At 53.9% G+C, this 14,076-nt stretch overlaps 1 protein-coding gene across 2 annotated transcripts; it reads left to right on the top strand.

Moving 5' to 3' along the window:
* The first annotated feature begins 5,751 nt into the window (after positions 1–5,751).
* SLC30A2 (solute carrier family 30 member 2) lies at positions 5,752–13,143 on the top strand. 2 transcript variants are annotated; one of them, XM_013047408.2, is made up of 8 exons: positions 5,752–5,909; positions 6,561–6,781; positions 7,465–7,611; positions 8,345–8,498; positions 9,229–9,385; positions 10,121–10,226; positions 11,323–11,457; positions 11,959–13,143. In XM_013047408.2, exons 1-8 carry the CDS (start codon positions 5,848–5,850, stop codon positions 12,153–12,155), a joined length of 1,179 nt encoding a protein of 392 aa, XP_012902862.1. In that variant the 5' UTR covers positions 5,752–5,847; the 3' UTR covers positions 12,156–13,143. The 2 variants fall into 2 exon arrangements, with proteins under 2 accessions (XP_012902862.1, XP_004741181.1); XM_004741124.3 differs by having other exon boundaries at positions 11,954–13,143.
* Positions 13,144–14,076: the final 933 nt, after the last annotated feature.

Below are 14,076 nucleotides of genomic sequence, written 5' to 3'. Positions count from 1 at the left end.
CCCAAGAAACAGGTTTAGTGCCTTGTTCTCTGGTTCTCCCAAACACTGGGACGGAAGCAAAGCCTCAATGCTGTAGCCTCGGTGCGATCCCAGGGCAGCCAGAGGAGCAGGAAGTGGCAGCGGGACAAGAAAGCAGGGAAGCAAATGTGACATGGGATGTGGGGCATCACTGAGCCAGCCACAGCATCACCAAGAGACCCCCTGCTACTTGCTCAGTTCCATGAGATGTTTCTAGCAGGTCATAAAGAACACAGCACTGCTCAAATCAGTTCATCAGAAGGAAGGAGGGAGGGAATTCTGTCTCTGTCTCAGGATATAAGTCTGCCTCCCAGAGTGTTAATTCCCTTGCACTTCTGGGTTTCACTTCCGGTTCCCTCCACCTTGGGGCAGCTGCAGGGGGGGGAGGGGTAGGCTAAAAGGCACACCTGACTGCAGGTGTTGGGATGAGCAGAGCCTCCGGGCCCCGGTTAGGTTGGACATGGGTGCTGGCTTGACATGGTTGCTGGCGCGGCTGCTACTCTCACCACAGGCGGCCCAAGAGCGGCTCTGTGGGAGCCCAGCCTAATGCAGGGAAGGCCGAGCCAGCCACCAGAGCTAGGGGATGGATGAGGCAGAGACCAAGGCTGAAATAGCATCCAGGGTCTCCAGGATCAAGGAGCCAAGGGGCCAGTAGAGAGGTGAGGCTGAGCGGATCCAAGGAGGGACTTACTGGGTCTGAGATGCTGCAAACTTAGGCATTTGAGAAACACTGCAGAGTCTGTCCCATGTTTTCAACATTGAGAACACAGCAGCAAGGTAAGAGCTCTGAGCAGTCCTGCCATAAAGAAGGCGATTTAACCTTAGACAGTGATTGGTCCATCTAGTTCATGGTGTTTGAAATACCACCGCTTGATATTTCCTGGTGGATTGAGTATTTAACCCAACATTTCCCAGCTTATTCATTCACGGGATGTCATCCAGAACTAGTATCCTGTGCAGTTCACTTTACAAAAGTGCTTTAAACCCATCACACCTTTGTCCATTCTTATTCTGGGACCAAGGCTCACTCAGTCCCTAACTTTGAATTTTTAAAATTTTCTCTCATTTCTAATCCTTTCTCAAGTTACTATTTTTTTTTAACCAGTTATGGTGTCTAAATGGGGTGTATCTCCTGAGAGGATGAGGGCCCCCATATGTGGGGTGACATTGTGTGGAAGTCAGTGGTGCAGGCCGTGACAAGAATTCACCTGAGGCGGGACATCTGGCTGGCTCAGCTGATAGAGCATGTGACTCTTCTTCCTCCTCCTCTTCTTCTTTTTCTTCTTCTTCTTCTTCTTCTTCTTCTTCAGATTTTATGTACTTATTTGAGAGAGAGAGTGAGCGAGCACAAGCAGGGGTGAGTGACAGAGGGAGAGAGGGAGAAGCAGACTCCCTGCTGAGCAGGGAGCCTGCCGTTGACGCCGCCGTTTCCATCCCAGAACCACAAGGTCATGACCTGAGCTGAAAGCAGGTCAGCTTTTTTTTTTTTTTTTTAAGATTTTATTTATTTATTTGACAGAGAGAGAGAGATGACAAGTAGGCAGAGAGGCAGGCAGAGAGAGAGAGGAGGAAGCAGGCTCCCTGCTGAGCAGAGAGCCCTATGCAGGGCTCCATCCCAGGACCCTGGGATCATGACCTGAGCCGAAGGCAGAGGCTTTAACCCACTGAGCTACCCAGGCGCCCCTGAAGGCAGACTCTTAACCTACTAAATCACACAGGCACCCTAAGCATGTGACTCTTGATCTCAGGGTCATGAGTTCAAGTCCCACACTGGGCATGGAGCCTACTTTAAAAAAGAAAAAAAAATCACCTGAGGCAGAATAAAGGAGATAGAAGTTTACTGAATATACCTGGAAGGGAGCAGAGGGCAGGACAGCAGAGGCCAGGCTGTCTGCAAGGAGGCAGGGGTCGCCGCTGTTTATAAAGGAGGAAGGTGAGGCAGTGTGGTGAGGCATGGAACCTTCCCCCTTTTTGGTACTTGTGCCGTATAATAAGTAGCCCATTGGTTACTTCAGGCCTATGGATATTTTGAGGGGGGATCCCCGTTTGCCTAAAAGCGGCCCCAACACAAAGTAAACAAGTAAACAAAACGGGCTATAGATTTAAGAAACTGCTGCATAATGCTATTCTGAGTTGGGACTGTGCAAGGCAAGGAAGAGAACACTGCCAGCCCCTGGAAGCCCAGGCGGCCCCCTCTTTGGAGGTAGCCACTGTCGTGCCTTTTTTAGGTAATCACACACTTGCTTTTCTTTATAGTCCTGAAATATCTTCTGATAGGCCATGACCGATGGAATTTCCGGACAGAAAGAGAAAGGTCTCCATCATTTTGAAATCACAAGAATCAGTATTACAACGTGTCCACATTCTGACTCCAGGTTGCTGATTACGTGAGAAAAGGCGTAACAGTCCACTATCTTCTGGACTGATCTCTTATCGGAAAGAACAGAGAAGGCAGTCAAAGCTAGTAGACAATGTTTTAGTTCCAGGGAAGTATCTCTTGATTGCAAATGGGAAGGTCTCTATTTGGCCACACAAAGGGCTCTGCTTATTCTTGAAAACCAGAACACTTAAGGATAGTACGAAAGGCTCTTGATCAAAAACTTCCTTTAAGGGGCCCCTGGGTGACTCAGTGGGTTTAAAGCCTCTGCCTTCGGCTCAGGTCATGATCCCAAGGTCCTGGGATAGAGTCCTGCGTCAGGCTTTCTGCTCAGCCGTAGCCTACTTCCCCCTACCCCCCACCTGCCTCCCTGCCTATTTGTGATCTCTTTGTCAAATAAATAAATAAGATCTTTAAAACAAACAAACAAACAAACAAACAAACAAACTTCCTTTAAGATCATTGCTGTAAGAAAGGAAAGCTTCAAAGGGGTTATGCCAGTGAATCTTCAATATGGTTCCATAGCCTGCTGCATTTGAATCACCAGAAAAAGTTAAATTTTTTTAATGTTTATTTTTTATTTTTTAAAAGATTTTATTTATGTATTTGAGAGAGAGAGAGATCCCAAGTAGGCAGAGAGGCAAGCAGAGAGAGATAGGGAAGCAGGCTCCCAGCTGAGCAGAGAGCCCGATGCGGGGCTCCATCCCAGGACCCTGAGATCATGACTTGAGCTGAAGGCGGAGGCTTAACCCACTGAGCCACCCAGGTGCCCCAGAAAAAGTTTATTTTTCCCTAAACCTTTAATTTGGGAAAATTTCGAGCATATGGAAAGGTAAAGGGAATAGTATAAAGTACCCATCAGTCAGTTTCAACAGTTTTTGACACATTTGTTTCATCTCTATCATTACCCATTCCTAGCACTGAGATTATTGGGGTGTAAATCCCAAATATCAAATCATTTTATCTTTCAATACTTTAGGTAAAGGTACTTTTTTTTTTAATTATTAAAGCTTTATTTATTTGAGAGAGACAGAGGGGAGAGAGCAAGCACAGGTGCTGGAGGGGGGATGGGCAGGGGGAGTGGGGAGAGAGAATCTCAAGCAGACCTTGCTGAGTGTGGAGCCTGGCACAGGGCTCAATCCCACAAGCTTAAGATCATGACCTCAGCCAAATCAAAAGTCAGACACTTAGCAGACTGAGCCACCCAGGTGCCCCTGGAATCTCTATTTTTAAAAATAAAATTCCTTAGGTTGAGGTCTAGGAATTGCTAGGTCATTCCCTTAGGCCTCCTGGCATAAAATAAGGGGACCTAGCACTTTTTCACTGTATCAAAGTCTTGACTGGTCATACTCTTGCAAATCAATTAAAGTACATCTTGGAAAGTATTAATTTAAAGGAAAATTGCCATAAAAGGTTTTTACAAAATGAATACATACATCTGAATCCAACTTATAAATCTGCATCTATTAAGACTTACAATGTGCTCTGAATTGAAGGGAACGAGGGACACAAAAAATATGTTTTTGTTTTTTTTTAAAAGATTTTATTTATTTATTTGACAGAGAGATGGCAAGTAGGCAGAGAGGCAGGCAAGGGGTGGGGGGAGCAGGCTCCCCACTGAACAGAGAGCCCGATGCAGGGCTTAATCCCAGGACCCTGGGAGCATGACCTGAGCCAAAGACAGAGGCTTTAACCCACTGAGCCACCCAGGCGCCCCCAAAATATGCTTTTTAAACCGTAAACATTTGCCATCAAATAAGTCATAAGATTCTTTTTTTTTTTTTTTTTTAAGATTTCACTTATTCATTTGAGAGAGTGGATAAGTGGGGGGAAGCAGCAGAGCAAGAGGGACAAACAGATTCCACTCCCCACCCCCCCACCCCCCCACTGAGCAGGAGCCCCATGTGATTCCTGGCTCATTCTGAGGCTGGATCCCAGGACCCTGGGATCATGACCCCAGCCGAAGGCAGACACTTTACCCACTGAGCCACCCAGGTGCCCCAAGTTTTAAGATTCTGATTGAGTTAGTTTGATGCAGCCTTTTGGGAACCTGCATTTTAACACCTTTTCCAGGTAATGCTGGATCTTCTGGTTCTTAGATTATACCAGGAAAACCACAAAGCTTAAGGTAGACCTTTCTCACACTCACTGACCACAGAAGGTGGAAAGGCACTCAGTGGGTACCCAGTCTGGGTAGGCATGCTGCTGCCACCCTCACTCCGCACACCTGGTCTCCAAATAAAGTGACTCTTGTCCAGGAAAGACTGAAGGAACCTGTTTATCCCCAATGGTGTGGGCAAGTAGCTTGCAACTTAAACACTTGTCTACCTGAAGGGACGTAGCCGAGCCATGGTCCCCTAGACCAAGCGTACTGGGGATGATGAAGTAACTGGGCTGAGAGGTCAGCAGTCCAGAGTTTTCTATATAATAGGTCCCTATCAGAGTCCACCCATAAGGCTAGGCCATAAGGTCCCGACACCCGCGCCGAGCCCCAGCGAGAAGACAAAGCTTAAAGTGGGTAGGGCACCAAGCCAACCCAGTTGGGCCAGCTTCTCTGGTGGAACACCGCGTACAGCACCTTCCAGGGGCTTCCGTGAGCGGCGGAAGGGCGGGGAAGGGAGGGGGTTGGTGGTGTCGGTTTTCTGCAGATGGGGACTGCTGCTGAAGGCTACTCTGCTCTACGTAGGGGTGGAGATAAAGCTACTCCAGATAGTAATCTAATCGGAGCGCGAGCGCGCGGGAGGGGAGGAAGAGGCGCAGCTGCGGTGGCTGGGATGGGCCCGTGGGTCACAGCCAGTCCTAAGGAGGGCTCCTGCCCCAGCCCGAGGGTCCGCATACCCCGCCCCCAGGAGACCCCCCCCCCCTAGTCTGAGCAGCCAACCCCAGGAGCCTTCAGCCTGAGGGGACAACACACCTAACTTCAGGAGCCACATTCCTGCTCTCAGGGGACTGAAAGCGGATTTCAACAAACCGAGATCCGAGAGCGCCTCGGCGGGCTGTGGCCAGCCGAGCGCAGGGGACAGTGCGCGCAGCCGTCGCCTAGTCCTAGTCACGTGGGGTGGGCTCCTCGGGCCCCAGGGGCGCTGAAGACTGGGTGCTCGGGGGCAGCGCCGGGAAAACCTGCGCAGCCGGCCTCCCCTCCCCCTTCCCGGCGGGCTTTTGCACACGACGCGCAGCGAGCGGCTTCACACGGGGTGGCCGGGGCAGGATAAAGCGGGCGGGCGCTGGGCGCAGCTGTGGGCGCGGACTGTCTGGAGCGGCCGGAACGGCCCGAGCGGCAGCGGGACGGCCCCCAGCGTGGTCCGGGCGGGAGTTGCAGCGCGGAGCAGCAGGCGGGCGGGAGGCGCGGGCGCAGGGGCGCGGGGAACGGCGCGCGGCGCAGCGTCCCGCGCGCAACTTCCAGGGCGCACTGGGCACGGCGGCCGCGCGCCTTCCCGGACCCCGCGCGGGGCATGTGGGGCCTCATGGAGCCCACGGAGAGGCAGCATCTGGTGGACGCCAGGGTGGGAGCCCGGTAAGGCGAGAGTCTGCGGAGCGGCGGGGATTTCAGCGGCTCCGGACGCATCTCCTGGTTTGCGGTTTACAGTGGACGGTTTTGCCGGAGGCTTGAACTGGGACGGGGAAGGAGAGGGAAAAGAGGGAATCGAACCTGGACGCGGGGCGGGGGGGAGCTCCCCCGCCCCCGCGGCTGAGCACGGATCCTGACCACTAGTGGGCAGTCGCATGCTTGGAGCCCCGCCCTTGGCCCGACACTTTGCCCCCGGGGCAGCTCTGCCCTGGGAGGCCCTGTGTCCCCAAGTGCGCAAGAGGGGCGTCTGCTCTCCTAGAGCTTGAGTTCTGTTCCTTCTCCGTGCTTGGCTGCACTGGCCCTGCCCCTTGGCCGCGTCCCAAGGTCTTTTCCTTCTCCGTCTTTGACCCGGGTGGGGTGGGGGAGGAAGGAACACCCTGGGCCAAGACCTCAAGACCCCTGGACTGGTCATTTCCCCAGCACCCCACTCCAAACACGAGTTTTTGGTCACTCCTCAGCTTGGAGTGCCCTTAGATATTCCCTGAATTGGACGCGTGGGAACGTTTGCCAAGACCCCAAAGAGAGATGGGACTGGAGTCTGGCCTCCTTGCCCCCAACTCAGAGCTGAGTCGGGCCTCTCCCATCCTCTCTGGCCAGGTCTTACACGGGATCTCTGTGGCAGGAGGGGACTGGCTGGATCCCTCTGTCCCCATCTGGCCTGGACTTGCAGGCCATTGATCTAGTCACTGAGAGTAATCATTACTGTCATGCCCAGAAGGGTCCTGGCAATCACTTCGACCCCAAGAAGGAGCGGGCCCGGCGACAGCTTTATGTGGCTTCTGCCATCTGCTTGGTGTTCATGATTGGGGAAGTCGTTGGTAAGAACTTTTGTGCTAATTAAACGAAATTGGGTGCATGGATAGTCTCATGATCTAAAAGTTTTTTCTCCAGGATGTTCCCAGTAATATTAATTAACTAATAGCCTTGGGGCATCTGTCTGGCTCAGCCCAGAGCATGCAGGGTCGTGAGTTCATGCCCCACATTGGGTGTGGGGCCTACTTAATTAAAAAGAACCTACGAATAGCCCCATTTATTGAACATTCACTATGCTGAGTCTTTTACATGCAGGTTATCTCATCCAGTTCTCATGACACACTAATACTATCATGGGTGGTGGTCTTATTTTATAGTTGATGAAACGGAGGCAGTTAGGATTAAGTAATCTGCCCAAGATTATGCACAACCAGTGTGTAAGGGATGGCCTGGATGCCGAGAAGGAAAGAGCATTTACTGAGTGCCTCCTAGGCTTTACAGGCCCTATTTGAACTTGATTTTCACAATTCCCCTCTCAGTAGATCGTGTCAGTCCCATTTCACAGATAGAAGTTGAGGCTCACAGGAAGTTAGTGACTTGTGCATGGTTACACAGCTCATGGGTGGAGAGGTCCCAAACACATGATTTTTCTCCAGACCCCATGGTTTGCCTGCTGCACACACAGTCTGAGAAGTTGGCTCCATGGGTTGCTGATAAGGCCCCTCCGTCTCGGGTCCTGCCCCTGCAGGTGGGTACCTAGCTCACAGCTTGGCGGTCATGACTGATGCAGCCCACTTGCTCACTGACTTTGCCAGCATGCTGGTCAGCCTCTTTTCTCTCTGGATGTCCTCCCGACCAGCCACCAAGACGATGAACTTCGGCTGGCAGCGAGCTGGTGAGGACCCCTGTTGGGGTGGGAATGGGGTTGGAAGAGGGGGCAGGTCAAGATGTGGGTTCTTTCGTGGCTACAGCAGGTAGATCCCTGAGTGAGGCCGGGAGGGTGACTTGGGGTGGGGAAGAGAATGTCAGTTTTAGCTTCTGTCGTTTGGTAGCTCCCAGTCTGATGGGAGAGCCCTGGTCCCCTGTTCTCTGGGAACCTCCGGAGGGAACCTACAGGGAAGGAGAGTTCACCTTTCTAAGAAATGAAATGGCCAGACTTCAAGAACAAATGACTATGGCATTAACTCTGTACATAATTGCATGTGGAATAATTTCCGGGGCAGGGAAAGGGTCAGCAAAGCCTACTGGAAGATAAAGGCTTTAAGCCCCCTTTAGTTCATCTCTGGGCCACACTATCATTTTCTTCTTGGTGGGAGATGCCCCAGTCTCTCCTCAGAAGCCTCAGTTCTTCAGCTGAGCAATAGGTACATATTTTAGTAAGTCAGTTTCTTCACAAGTAAAACAAAAAGGGTTGACCTGGGTGACTTAAGTTCCTTCTAGCTCTGACGTCCTCTGAGGGATGAGTGGTGAGGTTGTAAGGCGTGACCATGCCAGCCATACCTTCGGCAGAGCCCAGGTGGCTCCAGACCCTGACTTTACAGGGATGGGGCAGGAGGATCGTGGAGGGCTGGGGAGGCCGCCTCAGTCTTAGGGCCGCATGCTAAGATGGGTGTTGGGTTCTTCCTCAGAGATCCTGGGAGCCCTGCTCTCTGTACTGTCCATCTGGGTCGTGACTGGAGTGCTGGTGTTCCTGGCGGTGGAGAGGCTAATCTCTGGGGACTATGAGATCAAAGGGGGGACCATGCTGATCACATCGGGCTGTGCTGTGGCAGTGAATATCATGTGAGTGTCGCTTCTGTTCCCTGTGAGTCCTCCTTCCCACTTTTCACACACATGTCTGCGTGCCTGCTCTCAGCAGAGGGAGGCCATGCACAGGCCACAGGATGAGAATTTCCCTAATCTGAGCTCTAGTTTCTAGAATACCTCAGTTCTGCCTTAGGCCTAGGCTGGAGCCGTTGAGAGCTGGGAGTCTGGGGTGGCATCAGCTCGGCCACCTTCCCACCATATGTGTGCGGGAATAAACAGGGAGCCTTCATACCTCAAATGGGAAGGGGTCTAGCTCTTACAGGAGCAGATGTCTGTAAGGGCAGAATCCAAGTTCTTTTTCAAGCCGCTGGCCCTAAAAGTGGTGTCAGTGAGAGGCAGAGTATGGTGGAACATGGGTGTCTTGTTTGGGCTTCCTCTCCTGGCTCAGTGGTCTTGGGCAAGTCACTTCCCTCCCTAGGCCTCCGTTTCCCCTTCTGTGAAAGGATGGGGGGAACAAAATGACCTCCATGGTGCCCTCCTGTCCTGAGAGTTAGCATCTGTGTGCCCGGATTTAGGCTGGCATTGGAACTGAGCCCATTCTCCCATGGTGCTCTGGAATGAAGGCCATGGTGGTTGGGATCCTCACCAGGCACAGGGAACAGGCAGTTTGAAGATTAGGATTTTTGTCCCATAGGGAGGCCAGCCCTACTGGGGGGCCTCTCCCTGCTACGTCAGTGAACCCTTGGCTTTGTCTCTGTTTCTGCAGAATGGGGTTGACTCTTCACCCGTCTGGCCACTGGCACAGCCACGACCCCAGCCAGCAGCAAGAGAACCCCAGTGTCCGAGCTGCCTTTATCCACGTGATTGGAGACTTTCTGCAGAGCATAGGCATCTTGGTGGCAGCCTATATTTTATACTTCAAGGTCAGAGCTGGGGACAAAGGGAGGTAGGCTGGGGGTGGGGGGAGTGGGCAGGAGAGTATAGATCAAGTGGGGGCTCCTCTCTACACATGGCCCTTCCCAGGTTCTAGCTCCCTCCCCGCTATATGGGGAGAGGAAGGAACATTTTTACCCAGTGCCTACCAAGTGTCAGCACCTCCGATCTTCACAGTAATCCTGAAGAGCAGCTGGTGGTGTTTCTGCAGCTCAGAAAGGTTCAGTGACTTGGATGGTGTCACACAGCTGGGAAATTGTGGAGTCAGATTCAGACCCCCAGGCCTGCAGGCTGCTGATGCATTGCCCACCGCACAGAGGAAGAGTGGTGTAGTGGAAAGAGCCAGGCGTTGGGATTGAGGCCTGGCTCCAGCCCCTGCGAGCGACATGATGGATAGTCCCTTACACTCACTGATCCTGTTTCTCCACCTATAGAATGAGATGGTGGACCACTGGTATCTAGGATTCCTTTTAGTTTTGTTCACACTTCAGTCCCTTGGGCAAGGAGGGGTGGGAAGGGCCTGTCTTATCCTGAGCTGTGATCTCTCCTGCCTGTTCCTGTGAGCACAGGATAAAAGGCAGAGAACTGGGAGGCAGAGCCCGGGGTGAGGCCTGTACCCACCCCGCAGAGGGCTCCTCTCCCCACCGCAGCGCTGGGTGGGAAGGAAGAGAGAGGCTGAGGTGTTGGGTGGTGAGCCGCTGCTCTGTCTTCCCCTTTTTCTGTAGCCAGAGTACAAGTACGTAGACCCCATCTGTACCTTCCTCTTCTCCATCCTGGTCTTGGGGACAACCTTGACCATTCTGAGAGATGTGATCCTGGTGCTGATGGAAGGTAACCTGGGCTTGGGGCTCTCTTTTTGCTCTGGGCTCTCCAGTACTAACAAGTTTGGTGGGGATCAGGGTGGGGGGAGCAGGAGAGTCCTAGCACATTGGCAGGGAGCCATGGTCTGGAGCCTTGCATAGGCTGGAAAACCTCCTGGGGCCCCAGGCCAGTCTTGGCATCAACTGGAGCCCTCAGGTGTGACTGTTCCTGGAAATATGACCCTGACCGAACCTTCCCTTCCCTCTAGCCCCAAGGTGTCCCCCTCCCTGCTGGGGTGTGTCCTCCCTGTCTAGTCAGATTAACTTCTAGGTGGTGTATACCAACAGCTGCTCCGCCCCTCCCCCATACATCTCTGCAGTCTCTAGCTGCCTCCCCTTGGGCAGAGAGGGACGAGGATTCTGCCTCCCGTTGCACAGGTGGCAGACTGAGGCTCAGAAAAAAAGGATGGTGGGTGTTGGACAAAACTCCCCAAACCCCTCCAGCTCGTTGACTTCTTTTCTGAGGCCTCTGCTCAGGAGCACTTGGCTCAGCTGGGGGCAGGGGGTCTTCTTCTGCACTGGCAAATGGTCCACCCTGAGTTGCCACAGTCACCAGCTTTCTTGTGCCCCAGGGTCACGGGACCCTGGGGCTATGTGTGGCCAGGGTGCCGTCCAAAGTTGGGTGCTGATGTGGAGTCAGCCGGAGTGTTTGGCTGTGATTCAGAGCATTTTCCCCCAGCCCTAGATAAAAGTGATGATGCTGATGGCCCGTGTGGGCGCGGGGGTCCCCTGATGCCCGTCTTTCCTTCTCCTTTCTGTTCGGGAAAACAGTCATTGGGCACTTGCTCTGGGCCAGGTACTGTTCTAGGCACTGAGGATACAGCAGTAAACAAAGCAGACCATCCCGTGCTCGTGGAGTTTCCGTTTTAGAGGGGGACATGAGGAAGGGACTGACAAGGTCATTTCAGACAGTGTCAGGCATGAGGAGGAAAATACAGAAGGGTAGTATGATGGAGATCATCTGGGGTGTGGGGGCAACATCAGATTTGCTGGCCAGGGTGCTCAGCAGAAACCAGCAGGGGCAGGAGGGAGCAGGCTCCTTCAGCTCCTATCCCCGCCCCCCTCAGGGACCCCCAAGGGTGTGGACTTCACGGCTGTCCGGGACCTGCTGCTGTCGGTGGAAGGGGTGGAAGCCTTGCACAGCCTGCACATTTGGGCCCTGACCGTGGCCCAGCCTGTGCTGTCTGTCCACATCGCCATCGGTGAGTGGCCAGGATCCTCAGGGCGGGGTGAGGGACAGAGGCTGCCGGAGGCCTGGGGCCATCCCTGAAGCGCCCGAGGGCCTCACAAATCTGCAGCAATGCGGCTGGTTTTGAACTTGGCCCCACGCGGAGTACTTTATAGACCTTGTTCATTTGGTCATCCCAGTCATGCTTATAGATGAAGAAACGGAGACTGGGGCTTGGGTGGGGGGGTCAGGTCACTTGCCCAGGCTCTGACAGTGCCTAGGTGGCAGGGCCAAGATTCCCAGCCTTAAAGCCAGGGCGGCCCCTGCTCTGGAGGGATGGTACCAGGTGTGGGAACTGGAGGGTGGCCCAGTGCAGGGATGGGACTGGGCGGAGGGGAGGGGTGCTCTCTGATGCCTGTACCATGTCCTGCTGTGGGTAGGGAATGAGCCAGGCTCCTGATCGTTCCTCAGGGCCCGAGTGAGTAAATCATTGTCCAGTGCCTCCCCTGGTGTGTCCTCTCTGCCCCTAGCTCAGAATGCAGATGGCCAGGCTGTGCTGAAGGCAGCCAGCACCCGCCTGCAGGGCAAGTTCCACTTCCACACCATGACCATCCAGATCGAAGACTACTCCGAGGACATGAAGGACTGTCAGGCATGCCAAGGCCCCTCGGACTGACTGCCTGGCCAGGTGCCAGCGGAGGCATGGACAGGACCTGCAGCCGCTGGGGCTGAGTGTCCCCCAGGCCCAGCTGGGACTCGGGCTCCCCTGGATGTATTATAAAGCGGGTCCCTCTCCTGACCTCTGCTCTGTGTCGAGTGTGAAGGAACCCATCCCCTGCCTCCCCCATCTGACTAGATAGCCAGTTTAAGGATGGAGACGTGGCAAGTGTAAAGCTAGTATGACCCTGCTCCTCCAGCTTCTGGGTTGGTGCCTGGCAGGGCTGGGTTTGGGCCCCATCCACATCTAATGCCTTCCTACACCAGCTTCTGGAAAGGCAGGGAAGCACAGTGAGGGGGAACAGAGGGGAGACTGGCTCCAACGTCCCCTTGCCCGCCTGCCTTATTCCTCATGTCAGTCTGGCCTTTGCCTTATGAATCTGTGAAGAAGCCCTTCTCCCTCTGCCTCTGACACTGTGGTGTGATTAGGCCTTGGGGGTTGGGAGTTGTGAAGACCCTGCACTCTCCGACCTGTCCCCCTGAGATGGGAAACCAGTGGGCACCTGAGGCCTGCCTGGGCCTTAGTCATTTCAGCTCTGAGCCACATTTCCCTTTCCTGGAGGGAGGAGGCTTCTGACCATGTCAGGACCTGGCCGGCTTCTTCTTTCCTTATTCCCCCAGCCCAGGAAGCCTTGCCCCGGTTGGTTGGGGGGTGGGTGGCAGCCCCACAGCCCCTGGCCCACTTCTCTTGTCCTGATAAGAGTCTCAGGGATCTCAGAGCCTGACTTCCGTGGGCCAGCGCTGTGGCTGGTGTGGCCTGACCTGCTCCATTGGTGGCACAACGGATGGGAGGCACTGGCTTCCTGAGGCGTATGTAGATTCCTGAATTAGGGGCCGCTTGCGTTGGCAAGATACAGAGGGGAGACTTGTCCCTAGTCTCACAGAGAAAGCAGCCACCTGACTCATTAGGTGGCTCTTAGGTCTCAGAGAATGAGAGACTAAGAGTGAACCTACCTCACAGGGTTGTTGTGAGGACTGGAACCAAAGTCTGTTAAGCACCTGGTGTTGTCTGAAGAGTGCATACTTTGACCATCATGCTGGAAAGGTAGCAGCCTGAGGCCACCTTGCCAAAGAGCCAAGTGGGTTTCTAGCTTCCCCAGGGGCAGCACTGATTTTGTCTTGCCTCTGCCCTGATTCGTGGCAGGATGAGGAAGGCTTGGTCATTTGGCCTTCCTCTGTGCTTCTCTTTTCCCATCTACGAAATAACCTCTTGATGTCTTTCAGGCATTGTCATCCAGGCTTACCTGTGATAAAGGTCAGTGGCTTCTTCAGCCCCTCAAAATCTGTGGGAAGTCATCGGGCCTGGAAGTGTGAGGCAGGGGGTTGCTGATGGCTGTGTTCTGCTCTGCTCCATTCTCTGGGGTATCAAACCCCTTCTCCCCTCCAGGCCCCAGGAACCTGGATCCTGAGAGGCTATGTACCTCTCAAGAGGGTCTACTTTTCCAGATGAAAAGACCAAAGCTCAGAGGGGTTGAGTCTCTGAAGTCACATAGCCACTGTGAAGCAGGTCTGGGGTTTCTGCCTCCCTCTACAGCAGGAGCTGAAAACCTTCTGGGCTGCATGTTGGTACAGTGTGAGCCCTTGGGCCTGGCAGTGCCCTCCATGGGTAAGGCCATGCCCAGGCAGTTCAGAGCCTGGGTGCCGAAGCTGTGAGTGGGAAGGGGAAGCCTCTTTCTCTTTGCTGGGCCTGGCACTCAGAGCCCTCCCCGCCCTGGGAAGGCTGCCTGGGCCACAGCTGTGTGCTTCCTCACCCACCTTCAGCTGCTCTTGACCCTGGGCCAGAATGCCTTCCCTCCTTTTTAACTCCCAGGCCCCCGTCCACCTTAATAAGCTAGCAACCCCATGCTTTCCAAGGGAGAGTCCTCTCTGCACCCCAGCTGTGACTGGTTGCAGGGAGGACCCAAGTCATCCAGGGGCGAGAGGTCAAACTGGACGA

Source organism: Mustela putorius, unplaced genomic scaffold (assembly GCF_011764305.1).
Source record: "Mustela putorius furo isolate JIRA1106 unplaced genomic scaffold, ASM1176430v1.1 tig00003853_pilon_pilon_pilon, whole genome shotgun sequence".
Lineage (NCBI taxonomy): Eukaryota > Metazoa > Chordata > Mammalia > Carnivora > Mustelidae > Mustela > Mustela putorius.
This window is presented reverse-complemented; position numbering and strand designations above follow the sequence as displayed.